The sequence below is a fragment of the Aulostomus chinensis genome, chromosome 8, assembly GCF_037954235.1.
Source record: "Aulostomus chinensis isolate RoL2024-O1b breed Wild chromosome 8, RoL_Achi_v1.0, whole genome shotgun sequence".
In the NCBI taxonomy this organism is placed as follows: domain Eukaryota; kingdom Metazoa; phylum Chordata; class Actinopteri; order Syngnathiformes; family Aulostomidae; genus Aulostomus; species Aulostomus chinensis.
The window spans coordinates 16,117,912-16,131,443 of NC_141327.1; the positions used below are offsets into that span (position 1 = coordinate 16,117,912).

The 13,532-nt window shown below is 42.5% G+C and overlaps 1 protein-coding gene across 2 annotated transcripts; it reads right to left on the minus strand.

The window, feature by feature from the left end:
- Positions 1 to 654: 654 nt before the first annotated feature.
- Positions 655 to 9,605, minus strand: jpt1a (Jupiter microtubule associated homolog 1a). 2 transcript variants are annotated; one of them, XM_086211265.1, is made up of 5 exons: positions 9,388 to 9,605; positions 7,978 to 8,120; positions 4,712 to 4,809; positions 3,600 to 3,627; positions 655 to 1,931 (listed from the first exon to the last, which is right to left on the minus strand). In XM_086211265.1, exons 1-5 carry the CDS (start codon positions 9,441 to 9,443, stop codon positions 1,780 to 1,782), a joined length of 477 nt encoding a protein of 158 aa, XP_086067391.1. In that variant the 5' UTR covers positions 9,444 to 9,605; the 3' UTR covers positions 655 to 1,779. The 2 variants fall into 2 exon arrangements, with proteins under 2 accessions (XP_086067391.1, XP_086067392.1); XM_086211266.1 differs by having other exon boundaries at positions 655 to 1,913; positions 9,388 to 9,604.
- Positions 9,606 to 13,532: the final 3,927 nt, after the last annotated feature.

The window sequence follows — 13,532 nt, forward strand, 5'->3', positions numbered from 1 at the left end:
GAAATTCAATGGACAGATCTGCCTGTTGTCCCCCCCTCCAACACAGACCCGTCATTTATTTTTGTACGTAAACTGAAGCTGAATTCATATCCAGAGGCCGTTAACATGCAGATCTCAAGCCCATAACTTTAGTCATTTCTGGGAAAATCTTCATTAAACTGTGACTGACGAACACAAAAGATTTCCACTCGTAAAACTGTAGATTGGACTTTCAGGGCTTCAGTCGGCTCCATGAGCTTGAGCTAAAAGTATATTCCATGTGCTGTGAAACTGTCGTGCATGTTTACACGTTTATTATAGCTTCCATTTCCCCTGCCAGAGTTTGGAATAACCTACAACCCGAGACTGTGGATCTTTGATTTCAGCTGGTTGCTGGGATGAAAATAACACACCTAAGGAAATGTCTTGTCTTGTCTTGCAAGTTGGTCAAAGAACATAACTCTCACAATACTGAAAGTTTGAATTTTTTCACAATATCAGGAGAAAAATAGCGTAACATTACTTCCTGGGCTCTTTCTCTTGTTTTGGTATCATTTTTCCTTTTTCCCGCTTCCCATTCAACCCTTGAGGAAAAAAAAAACAAACCTTTCTGGTGCTTTGTAAATAAATATATCTTATTAAAAGAAAAGAAAAGGAAAGGTCACAACCCATGGTCAAAATTGATCTTTAATGTCAAGTTCCACTTGTGCCATTTCTTGAATTTCTGCAGTGACTTAACACCCAGCAAGAGGAATGAGTAGAGGACACCACAGGGAGAAGATGTCACACATTTGTAAAATGTAGGTAGAATGACAGCTGACTGAGGACTGACTCAAACAGAACGGGGGGTGGGGGCACTAAAAGAATGTTCTACATAACCAGTGAGGAGGATCCTTCATTGGTAGGTGTATGAGGAGGAAAAAGGCTGAGCTGTCATTAAGGTCACTTGTCAAATCTAGATTTGATTAACCAGGAACACTGATTAGTATTCAGGCCAAACAACATTCCACTGGTTTGTGATGGAAACGTTGGCAACACCGCTGGAGTGCAACTGGCAAACCCAACCTTGTTTGATGTTGTAGCCTAACACAAACAGGCGTTTGACCGATAAAAACATGGGCCACTGAAAATCGTCACTGCGGTACCGATCATCTTAAGTTAGCAACTACAATATAAAAACAAGTCTGGTTCAATTGGGTTGCCTGACATGGGACCTACAGTCTGAAGACTTGTGACAGTCGTTTGTGTGTCTTCTATCTGGATCATAATACTCTAATCAGTACAAAGATTCCAATTTCATGCAAGAACAGTTACAACAGTTTTTTTTTTCACACAATAAACAACCAAAAATAAACAGTTTAAAAAAAATTCACAGTTATGTTTCTTGTCACTTTCATACTTTACAGACCAGATGTGCATGCAGGATGGGTGCAGACAGCTTTTTTCCTTGCTTGTGTTTTACAAACTTGTATGATCGGCAAATTACCTTTAGTTGATATGAGAAATCACGTGATCCTTGTACCCTTTCAGCGCGTCATTACAGGGGCAAAGGCAGACTCTGAATCATATACTTAGAAATACATAAAGTGCTTCTGTCAAAATAAACAAACAATAAAAACAGTACAAAACAGTTTTCAAAGAGGAGGTATCAAAACAATGCACTTGGGATGTGGGGACTGATGTCAGGTTGACATCAGGGAGGATTCCTGCGGCACAGACAGATGGGCTGGGGTTCCTTGTTTAAAATTAAAAGTAGAGTTCAAAGATGGGTGGAGGTAAGGAGGGAGAGTTGGCCGGGACTCAACCCAGGATGAGGCTGGACTTGCCCCCGGGTGGGTTTCTGCGGCCAGATGGGAGTCCTGCAGCAGGATCCTCAGCTGGAGGAGCATCTTCCTGATGCTCTAGAATGGGCTCAGGCTCAGCGGCGCTGTTGTCTGAACACACAGGACGAACTTCAAACCAAACAGTGGAGGTTATCTTTCCCTGAGACCAGTGCACATTTGGCTACACAGCCGCTCTCACATGGAAACAGCAACAAAACCTTTACATGTCAGTGCTACTTTGCAGTCACCGTCAAGTCGACAGGTGCACGTTGGAGCTTCACTGTGTAGATGACATACGTGCAGAGTTTGACACTTGCGTGCACAACTTAGCACCGCTGCAGGATGCATGTCATAAGATTCCTGCCTTTTTTTTGACGCTCACTCGCTCCTCACAACCTACACTGACAACAAATTACCGCACATATAGCCTCTATTGAGAGCTAGCAAAGTCAGCAAATGTGTGTCTTACCTGTCCAAAAGAAAGGCTGCTACTTGCGCGTCTGCAGCTAAACCTTTTGATTCGTTTAGACTCCTCCAGTGAGCAAATGAATCGCCAAGAGTCACTCGCGTCGCAGCGAGCCTTTTATTCTTCTCCCTCTTATCTGTTGCTAGTTCTACAAAGGACCTTCTTCTTTTTGAAGTGTTTTTTTCTGGATTTTTGGGATCCACCTTCATCCTCCTTGATGCTGCTCACCCAACACTGCTCCAACAAGGCGTTGACACCCACTTTTGGCTTCTTGGTCTCAGCATTTTGATGGACAGCTAAGCTGCCCAATCAGGTGCATTCTGGTTTCGGCTGTTGATGCAAAACTAAACGGGCCAACCAATCTAACTGGTTGCAGTTTTTGATTGGGTGGAGGTAAATTTGGCCCTGCATCCCTTATGTATTGGGGATTTTGATGCTTACTTTTTTAAACATCATAGTTTATTGACAAATTCAGGGATTACAACAAAAAGTACACAGAAATCTGGGAGCCTACCCCTCCTTTAAGGCCACGCCACAGCGCTTCCCGCCACATCCCTACTTTCCAACCTCGACCCCCTCTCTCACTGGCTTGTCTTGGGGCACGCCTTCTTCCTCTACGTAACAGTAAATTCCCTCTTCTCACCTCTTTCTGCTAGATTGTTTGTGTAAAAAATGAACGACAGATTGCTTATTGAAATAGTTAAATGTCCAGGTACAAACAATCAACCAACAAATTAGCAAAATGTCTTCTTCTTCTCTTTGATTTCCAGCAGACTTAAAGACTTATGGCACATTGCTGCCATTTTTCTCATTCTTTGGCTTTCTCTGGGCTTTAATTTCACTACAAAAAAATGTTTACCCGTTTCTACATCTGAGAGCAGGACATCTGTTTGAGCGCTTTCGGTTCTTCGCCCTCATTTTCAGTTCCATTTTAATGAACCGAGCTGACCTCTGAGTATGGCGGACCTTCTACGGTATTCTGACGGGGCTGATTACGCGTCATTGCTCTGCTCGACTTCATTGAAAACAGGGAGGATTCATCATCTTCATGTGACTCAACCGTTTTCCGGGTGGTAAAAGAGGACCACTCCACCGCACGTACAGCACGAGAAATGGAAGAAGAATGCGAACATGATCCCAGATGAGGCCCGACGTCAGACACACGCGCTAGCTGTGTTTGAGGGTGTTTTTGTATACATCATTAGATACGTGTTCTTTAAGTTCTTTAAAATATAAGGCGTTGTACGTTTTAAGTCTATATGTACTTTGCAGATATATGTCGACATGTGCATAAAAAGGTGGTAGGCTACATGAAAAAGAATAGAACTTACCGGTGTCACGTACAGAGTTGTCTCCGTCCTGGGGGAGAAAGGCAGAAAAGAAGCGGTCATGTTTGGCATGACAATATTGTTTATCGAATGGTGCACTAAAATCCCCTCGCTCTGCCCATTGCATTGCCCAGTGGGACACGGGCGGGACCCCTCCTGCAGGGGTAGGTGCTGCCCAGAGCACCCCCTGATCCACTTGCATGTTATCACCGGTCTCAGTGCACAATAAAGAAAAAAGAAAGAAAAAAAAAAAACCACGAGGAGGAAGCCTGTTGTTTCAACTGCTTCCTGCCAGATAACAAAATAAATGGAGCTTACATCCTTCGCAGTTCTGCAGCTAAAAGTGAAAGCATTTGGGTCAAGCGGAGTTCAGCCTCACTGTCTGATGGTTTCTCTTTTTTGTGATGAGAAATGTTTTTGGTTTTTTTCAATTTTGGGGGAGAATAACCCACCCCCATACACACCAGCTAACCCATCCATCCCTTTTCTATACTGCTTATCCACTAAGGGTCGCAGGGGGTGTGTGTGGGGGGGGGGGGGGGGGGGGGCGCAGGACCGGCACGCTATCCCTGAACCATGCCGGTCCCTCACACACTAACCATTATCTAAAAATGAACCAAACATGTTTTCAAGCATCCTTTAGTGAGCAGAGCTTTATGTGACTGAGAACATAAGCGATTCCCAGTACACAAACATTCGTTTGGTATGAGAAACAAAACGTTAATTTCCTTCTCCGTGATTTACTGAACATTACTGGCCTTGACTTTCTTAAGAAAAATTCTTTTCAATTCTGTCGCAACCTAATAAGAATTTATAAAAAGGATAATTTACTAAAGAACATCACCAATAAAACCAATAAAAAAATAGTAATAAAAACTGCATCTGTACTTTTTGTAATAAATTATCTTTTTGACTGAAGAAAGGAAAGTGGGGCTCAGTGACTCTCAACATGTGTGTCACATCTGGGTTCATAACAACAGAGCTTGGTCACACATCTGTTCGTACCTCTGAGTGAACATTGCAGTGTCATTATTTATAAACTGCATTTGCAGTGGAGGAGGCCAGAATACTTTTGCCTTCAGGTTTCACTTCAGGTCTACAACTCATGATCTTACTGTGGCGGGGCCGTCTGCAGAGTGGTTCATGTTATGGTTCCCTCCTCTCCTCAGGGGGGCTGACGGCTCACCACATAGAACACCTGTGGGCTTCCCACCTGGAACAAGGACACGGCATCATCATCATCATCATCATCATCGACAGCACGTTCTAGTTGGGAATTATGCATCTCAGTTACAGCTCCAGCTTTTATATATTCAGAGAGTGGGAAAGAATTTATGGGTAAGAAGTTGGAACAAGTCACTGGGAAAACCCAGACTATTGTAGTCCATTATGCAACGCCCAATGACACCTGACCGACATCACACTGAACCTTTCTGTTTCAGCAACAATACACCTTTCCTGTTCTTCTGAGACTCTCAGACGACTCAAGTTTTAGTTTCACATTTCTTTTCAAACTCTTAAGTCAGTACGATGTTTCCTTCGGCAGAGCAGGTCCTCCTGAAACCCCAGCTGCATTTGCTTAATCCGGTTCATTCGTGTTGGGATGGCATTTCTTTGTCTGACGCAGCGTCAGCTTGATCGAGCAAAATCTGTCTTATGAGCACGGGTCGAGAAAATCGCATGAATTTTTATGTAGATAATAGAAATGTTCATGCATAAATTCATTGTCCAAATACAGCACAAAGTTTGTATGTAACAAAACAAACAAAAATAAGATAAGATGCACCTTTAAATCGTCCCATCCGCGGGGACATTTACAATAAATAACAGCAGATAAACTACTTTCTTGAACTGCACACCATATTTCCATACAAAAACATTCCGATTGCATGAGTCATGTAGACACTTGCCATAAGCTAAGTAAGGTCATATTCCTCTTAGTAAGAACCTGAACAATTAGACACTGGATGAGCCTGTATTAAGAGGAATAGGAACGAAGGCTATTTGGAAAATGCTCCTTAACAGAAAACAACTTGGTAATTGTCAAATCATTGCATTATTTTCCTGATGTTTATGGGTTTTGCCCTGCTTTGTTTCACTACTGATATCATAATATTATAGGAGGTTACTGTAGCAAAGTAAATTTAAATAACTTTCATACTGCAACAAAACTGATGTGTCTCATCTATAATGTTACAACAGGTGGTTTGGGCTCATTTTACCGACTGTACACTGCAGGATAGCTTCATCTATAATCATACATCCTGCAGTATTACATTGTATAGTTAAAGGTGGTCTAAGCCTTGTTGCGTGGTTTCAGCGCGATCTCATTTTTGTCTCAAATCGGAGGCGTCTCCCCTTGATCCGCTAGCTGCCTGCCCCCGGACTACACGATGAAAAAGTCTGGTCTCTGGAAACAACACAGGGCTCACAAACAGCAAAGAAACACTGAGTGCACAGGATGTGCACATAAACATAACCTACCACGTTCCAGCCAATCACCGACAAGATGGTTGGGGATGGGTCAACCGAGTAGCATAGCAGCAAGCTGCTAGAAAGCTGGACGGCGTCTAACAAGTCAACACATACACTTTGGATAATGGCCGAGGAAAGAAAAGGCACTCAGATGAGTATTTGACAAGAAGAAGAGAGATCCAGAGGGAACACACAAAGACCCGCATTTACACTGGGGAATCGTTTCAGAGGTGGCGAGAACTCCGCCAACAGAAGGGCTTCCTCTCCGATGCACAGTTGGCTGACTTCTTACCTGGCAGGTAGGTAAAAGTGAAGATTGGTTGTTGTATGTTCATGCGCTGCTCAATGAGCCCTCGTGCCAATAAAAAGTCTGTCCTGTGAGCTACAAAGTTGTGGTACACAGTCTTTGGTTGTACAGCCTAAGGTAGCTAATATCGAGCTTAGGCTTAGAATATAAATTTCCTCACCGCAAAGTTAGAGTTTGCTACCTCATCTTAGCGACATTAGCACAAAACAGATCCACTTATGATGTCGATGCGTGTTCATGACATTTACAAAAAAAAGGGGGGGGGTTGCTCTTTTTTTGTCTGGTATTTACAATGAACATCAACGGAAGTGATGTCAGGCAACAAGGCTTAGTGTACCTTTAATTTACATTTCTATATTGATAACATGATACTGCAAATAAATACCAAACGTGTCTCAGTACAGTAGCTGGGGGGGGAAAGTCAATGTGTTGTGTTGCGTGTTGGATGAAGCAATGTGCCTGAATTTCATGTTTGTGGTCTCTCCATGGTCCAGGACTCTCCATGCCAATTTCCAATGTGTGTGTATGCATGACGGAGCACAACACAACCCCTCATTGTCTCTCTCTGGGTTACAGTGGAGTTGTCATAGTCAAAGGAATGTTGAAACAGCGAGAGAAGCAGAGAGGGATAAGAATGTGATTAAAAGATCACATTCAATCTGAGTTAATCCCATAAAAGTTCAACATTGTGGCAGTACGAACGGTCTCAGTTCACCCTAAAAACGGAGAAGCAAAAGGAGGAACCGAGAAATGAGCCACAGAATCTTAATGTCAGAGTTTGAAAGCACTGCAACTGCTAAAGCCTAATTTCTGTTACTGCAAGTGAGTAACAAATGGTAAAGGCCAAAGAGACTCAGCATCAGTATCCTCAGCAGATGTGAAAAAAAAAAGTAAAAGTTGTACTAGGACTTTCCCCCGTGATGTTCAGACACCATATAACACGACACCACGTGTTGAGAGCTTCTATTTTGAAGTCTTATCTTTTTTGCTTGACTTCAGAGCTTAGCATTAAAAATTTACATTGTTGTAAATTCATTATTTTTACCCCTCAGTTTTACTGACCGCTTTGTAAACTGGCCTTGGGTCTATGAGAGGTGCTGTTTAAATCAAAGTTATTACTGATAGTAGGAACAGTCGACACATCTATAAAAGGTTTTTATCAGTATTCACATTTGGTAAAACACTCCACTGTAAACATCCCTCAGCTGGCTTCCGAATGACTCAAGAGACCTCGATAAGGCCTGATAAACCGCTGCCTAGCTTTTGAGAATCCACATCTGTAGTTGCCAGTCATCACTAAGCTGCTGGAATCAACGTGACATCGGCGTTCCTCCTCCTTGGACAGTCTAGACTGGTAATAACATCGGGAATCACACTGACCGGCAGACCTTTGGCCTGTGTTTGGTGCTTCGCTCGGGATCTCTGAGGCTCAACCAGACACCTCTTGGGTTAAGCAGCTGCTGAAGTTCACAAATGTTCTTCTGACGTGCTGAGCTGCAGCTGCCTTCATTGACTTTGATGAAGTTCAGATGTGACCGCATGTGAGAAAATGCAGCTTTTCAGGCTGAGCTGAGACAAATGTTTGGATGTAGAACGTACCAGGTGGGTTGTTCCTTCGATTAGCGTAGGGGTCTTCTGGCTCAGCAAAAACACTGGAGGCCATCTTGTTTTTCCGGATGGGGGGCTTGTCCTCCTCTGCGCCAAGTGAGATGTTCGAGCCGCCACCGGGAGGGCGCAACACCCTGGAAAGAAAGAAGTGCTCAGCAAATGTGCCATTGATGTTCCATCTGAACACTTCAAGCTGTGTTGGTGGGAATTACATGTTTCCGCGCTAACAAGAGTAACATGGTGTTACAGCTGTTTCCTTAATTCAACCAGAGATGAACGCTGATGTTTTTTTCACTTAGCGAAATAACAGATTCACCGATGTTGACACTTTCTGTTTATATGATATTGATATTTGGTACATACGGGAAAAAAAACACGTTAACATTGTGAATTTGACAAAGGAAAATAATTTTAATTTCAAAATCATTTGGAAAAGCCCACAAAAAATGAATTTACTAAAACAAAGCCACAAAGGAGAGACTTGAGCAAAAGCACTCACTATGACTAACAGCTGGTACGATCATGCATCCTGATATCAAACCCAAGAACAAACCCTAATATTAGGATCCCCTCTTGAATAAAGCCTCCAAAATGGCACTGATCTGCTGCTGTGTAGGTCATAAACTAGTAACTGTTGAGGTTTGGGGATATTTAATATATAAGAAATAGTGTCAACACTATTTACACAGTGGTTAATATGTTGGTGTCATGCACTGCATATCATTATGACTCTGAATGTTATTAAAGATTTTGACAGCAAACCTCACAATGAAATCGCATTGCTCCTCTAAATCCATCAAACATGCGTTCTATTTTCATTTTCACTGCCACATGTAAGCTGCTCGACAGCGGCCCTCGCATCAGTGAGGCCGTGATCGGGGCAGGACTACACGACTGGTACCTCACTGGTGAACCGGATCCACGGGGCCCCACCCTAATGGAACGACAGACTTCGTCTCTCTCATATTTTCGGTCAAAAGACAAAAGGAGATAAATGGAGGATGTATGTCAATGTCATGGCCCGTGTACTTACACTGGGAGGAGAAGATATGAGCGTGTGTGTGTGTGTGTGCGTGTGTGAGTGAGTGAACTTGCTAGCTAGGTGGCTTCTCTACAAAGGGAGGATGCGCGTGCTACCGCGCTACCACCTCCTTAGCTAGCTAAGCGGTTCAAGATGAGATGAGGTCCCATCTTAACGTACAACACGACGAGGTGTGGCACCTTGCTCTGTTTTAGCATCACTGCACCAAGCTTAGGTCCCCACCGTGGAGAAACGGCTTCACGGCAATTACGGAGTAGGGGGCAGAGGAAGATGAACGTTTAATGGAGGATGCGGTACATGTTGGCTAACGTTATATGGAGGCAACCGGGTGACGGAACGGTCTGAACAACGCCTTTTACCTGGAACTGCTTTTAGCGCCGGGCTCCATCCCTTGAAATGTTGTCGTGGTTGTCATTTTTTGCACAATAGCTCGTAAAAAAACGTATAAAGCTGTCAAGATATGCGGATTACACTTAAATTAGCAGTACTTCACCGCTTCATCATTGTCTACACTAGCCGGTGGTTCCTGACAACCTGTCTCGAGTCTGAGGAGCGGTGTTAAGCTAACACTGCAGAGGAAACACCGCTTCCGGTTCGTATTCAGAATAAAATAAACCCTTATGACAAGAAAACCTATGTGTTGTTTAAGATCATGTAAAAACCAAATTATCTGTGCAAGGACTGCAAGATGAATCATTAATCTGCTTAACGATGCAGAGCGTGGACAATTTTGCAGAATAGACCGGAAGTACTGCATGCATCTACAAAATAAACTAAATTTGATGACGCATTGTTTACAATTTATAGAGTTGCTGGGGGCCATAAAGTGTGTCAGTCCGCCATAAGCGCTTAAGAGACACTGCTTGTCTTTTTTTCTTTCGTCTTCTTTTGTCTAACAGCGCTGAGATGATTGTCCGAGTTGGTTTAAAACAGGGAGAAAAAAGGTTTGCCACAAGTATGAGGTTGATCAAAATCAGGTCACTCCTCTTGTCCTTCATGTCAATACCAAATATGATATTTATATTATAAGAGGAGTGAAATGTGGTTGGGTTTTTGGTGAGCGGCAAGTCGTGCACATCTTCCTGAATCCCCCTGCCCTCTGTGTTATGGTGTCCAAGCAATATTTTCCGTGCCTCTGTATTTAGCAAATGTGTTGTAACACACTGTAATCAACTAAGTGCCTAAACTACAGGACCGACAAAAGCCATCAAAACCCGTTCAAGGGGGGGTGTGGTTTGAAATTGTTTGTCGCTTACATAGACAGTGTCCAACTTCTGAACCTGCGAACCGAAAAGAAAACGAAAGAACTATGACTGACTTGCATAAGAATTTTGGAGGTTACCCATTTACAGTACTCACTGAGACTGTTGCTGTGGACGGGGGAAGATCATTGCTTCTTCTCGTCCCCCACACCCAAAGTGGAACATTCCATTCCCAAGTAGCGCTTCAATGATTTGTCAATTAATGGACAGAATAGTTTCTTCTAGTGTGCGTGTGTGTTTCTCTCTGGTTGTTTTAGTATTTTTTTTTCACATTGCAGAATGACCGGGGGGGGGGGGGGGGGGGCAGCTGCATGGTCAAAAGATTGTCAAAACCTCAATATTTGTACATTGTGTCATTCAAAGAAAATTGAACTTGCAAACATATTAACGTCACCTGCTGGTGACCGTGATGGTTGTTTGGCCAAGAAGTTAAGTATCAGTCATCACTGACTTTCATTTATGTGTTACATAATGTCACTGTGCTGATGGGCTATTGTGTTATTTTTAAGAGGGGGGGGGGGGGGGGGGCAAAGATGCTGCCTTTCCAATTCTGATAAATCAAGGTGAGTGGGCAACAATGAAACAGAAAATAAAGAGAAAAAGAGTTTAGTCCTCCTGAAGCTGAAAGTGAAACAAAATTGATCAATATTCCACTCAAGCTATAATCACATACATGCAGAGCAAAAAAGAAATAACTACATTTTCATGTGACTGTCAGCTGCATCTTTGACTTCCTCTGCTCATCTGAGATCGTCATTGAGGGCGGATGTTTACTGCGGCGCTTCAGGTCCTGCGGGTGTTAGAAAACAAGTCAGGGGACTGAAGCAGCTGGTCTGGTGGTCTAACAACCACAGCTGAGTGGACAAACCCCTCAGACAGCAATGATGACAACATGGACAGAGATGCTGCATTCATGAAGAGGTCAACTTGGGACTTGATGTTAGGGGAGTTGGTTTATGTCTGAAAAATATCTGGGATATATTCTGGACATGTGCTGCCTCTGTTTGGCTGCTTTTTATCTTTTCTTTACGACCATAACAACAGTCAGAGTTTTACCCCCTTAATAATTCAGTGAAACCCTCTGATCTGATTTTTGCCTCCCTCCAGTATACAACAACTTTTGTAAACTAGTCCACATCTGGTGTACAGCAGGGAAACAATTTGACAATAATATGTGCTAATTTAACATTTTTATTGAGAGAAAATGTCATTTTAAGGCGGTTGAGCAAAACATTATGGTAAGAACAGCTTTAATGTCTTAAAAGTGAAGTGTTCTCATTTAAATTTCAGTTAACAATGCAGGACTTCCTGTGGGACCTTTGGAGGACAGAAATGTCTCGGCCAAAGTTGTGAGCATTATGGAACACTGAGAAATATCATGGAAATTTTCTAAAAATACTCTTAGGACATGACAGTTTCACCAGGCTGGGACTGTAAACTTCCTCTGCAGTCAGCATGTTATTGTCTAATGAAGTGACAGAGACACCTAGAGGAGTGTGTGTGTCTGTGTGTGTGTGTGTGGGGACGGGGGACGGGGGACTTTCTTTAATATCTACATGTAGGTTTTCAAAGTGGGAGGTGGTCCTTTTCTAGGGGGCTCTAGCTTAGACAGTTCCAGGGGAGGTTCGAATGGAGTTTTGGGTGATTTCTTTTTAATCCTGTGGACTTTCCAAGAGTCAGAAACCAGTAAGTGACTCAGTAAAGACCATTCACAGATTTAGTAAAGTCTGAAGTTATGCAACAGCAAAAATAGGCTCGTTTATGGGATCAAACAACATCAGTATGATCCTGTGTATGTATCCAGAGACTAAACCATAATTTGTGAAAGGAGGGGAGCCTTACTTTAAGTTTTGTCCAAGGGGAGGTCCAACATCCCAGATTTGGAAACTCCTGACAGACCATATATAGGCTTACACACTGAGAAAACAACAAGAACTCTCATTCCTTCATACCACTGCATTTATTAGTATCTGTTTCATTTTATCTCATCAGGGTTCACACGCTCACTAAGGACCTTTGAAAGTAGCAATTTTTAGCACTGGCAAGGGTTTATTTTTATTTTTTTCAAAATCATGGAAATTTCTTCTTCTTCCTTGCTGTTCATGTCTCGACCCGGAGCCAACTAGGAGCCATAGATGTCCTCTGTTGACCCTGCACTCCACAATGAAGACCTGAGGCAGCTCAAGTGTGAAGGAAAGAAAAGTTCCCTGGGATGTGCACATAATATCTTTTTTTTTTTATTTGTGGCAATGGCGTTCATTTTACTGAGAGTGCATATTTACTGATAAGTTTCATAGTTTTCCATTTGTTTGTTTCCATTTTCATCCGTTCACACAAAGAAATAAACAGATGAATACATGTCAAAATTCACTATCTCATAATTAAGATTGATGACAAGCTACTCGATTTGATACAACACAAACACGTATTGAAGTGAATCAATATTAACCAAGAGATTTTTGTCTATCGTTCGCAACAGTACCGATACTGTATACTCAAATATGCAGGCGTTATAGAACATTCCCATGACTTCCCCAAAATTGTAATTTCTTATGTTATTAATGTAAATAAAGCATAATTCAGCTGAGAGGAGGGATCCAAGTATGGAAGGAGAAGGCTGCAGATGATGGAGAGGTGAACATGGCGGAGAAACTGCATTTTTGTGGAAACTGCGTGTACAAATAATTTTAAAATTCATGTCCCAATAACTCAATGTGACATTAAAGACATTCTGTTGGTTTTTTTAGCAGTGAGCGCTGAAATGCAGGGAAACAGCAGCAGGTGACCGAGAGGTGAACATAGCAGCGTGCATGAGGGGTTTAAAGGAAGATTTACTGCTTTGAATATCATAGTTCCCCTAAAACTGGGTCTCAAATGTAAAAAATGAGGTAAAAAATAAATGTGATCAAGGAAACCTAAAAAAATGGTTCCTTTTTTTGGGGGGGGGGGGTTGCACTAAAAAGAAAAAAAAAAAAGAAAAGAAACATACAACTACCTGAATACATCAGATCTAGTTTCCTTCCTAGGCCATTCTCAGGCTGCTCCTATTGGACAGGAGCTGCATGTCTGCTGTAATTTACAGCAGAAACATGCTAGAGAAGGTTAATCTGTTATATTGCCAGTGTACATTTAAAGATGCTGTATCATGAACCAGCTTGTCTGGAGGGCAATTGCTTTAGCAGAGCCTGGCTGGGATAGCCGCTTGCAAAAAAAAAAACATAAAAGGGAACACTAGTGGATAT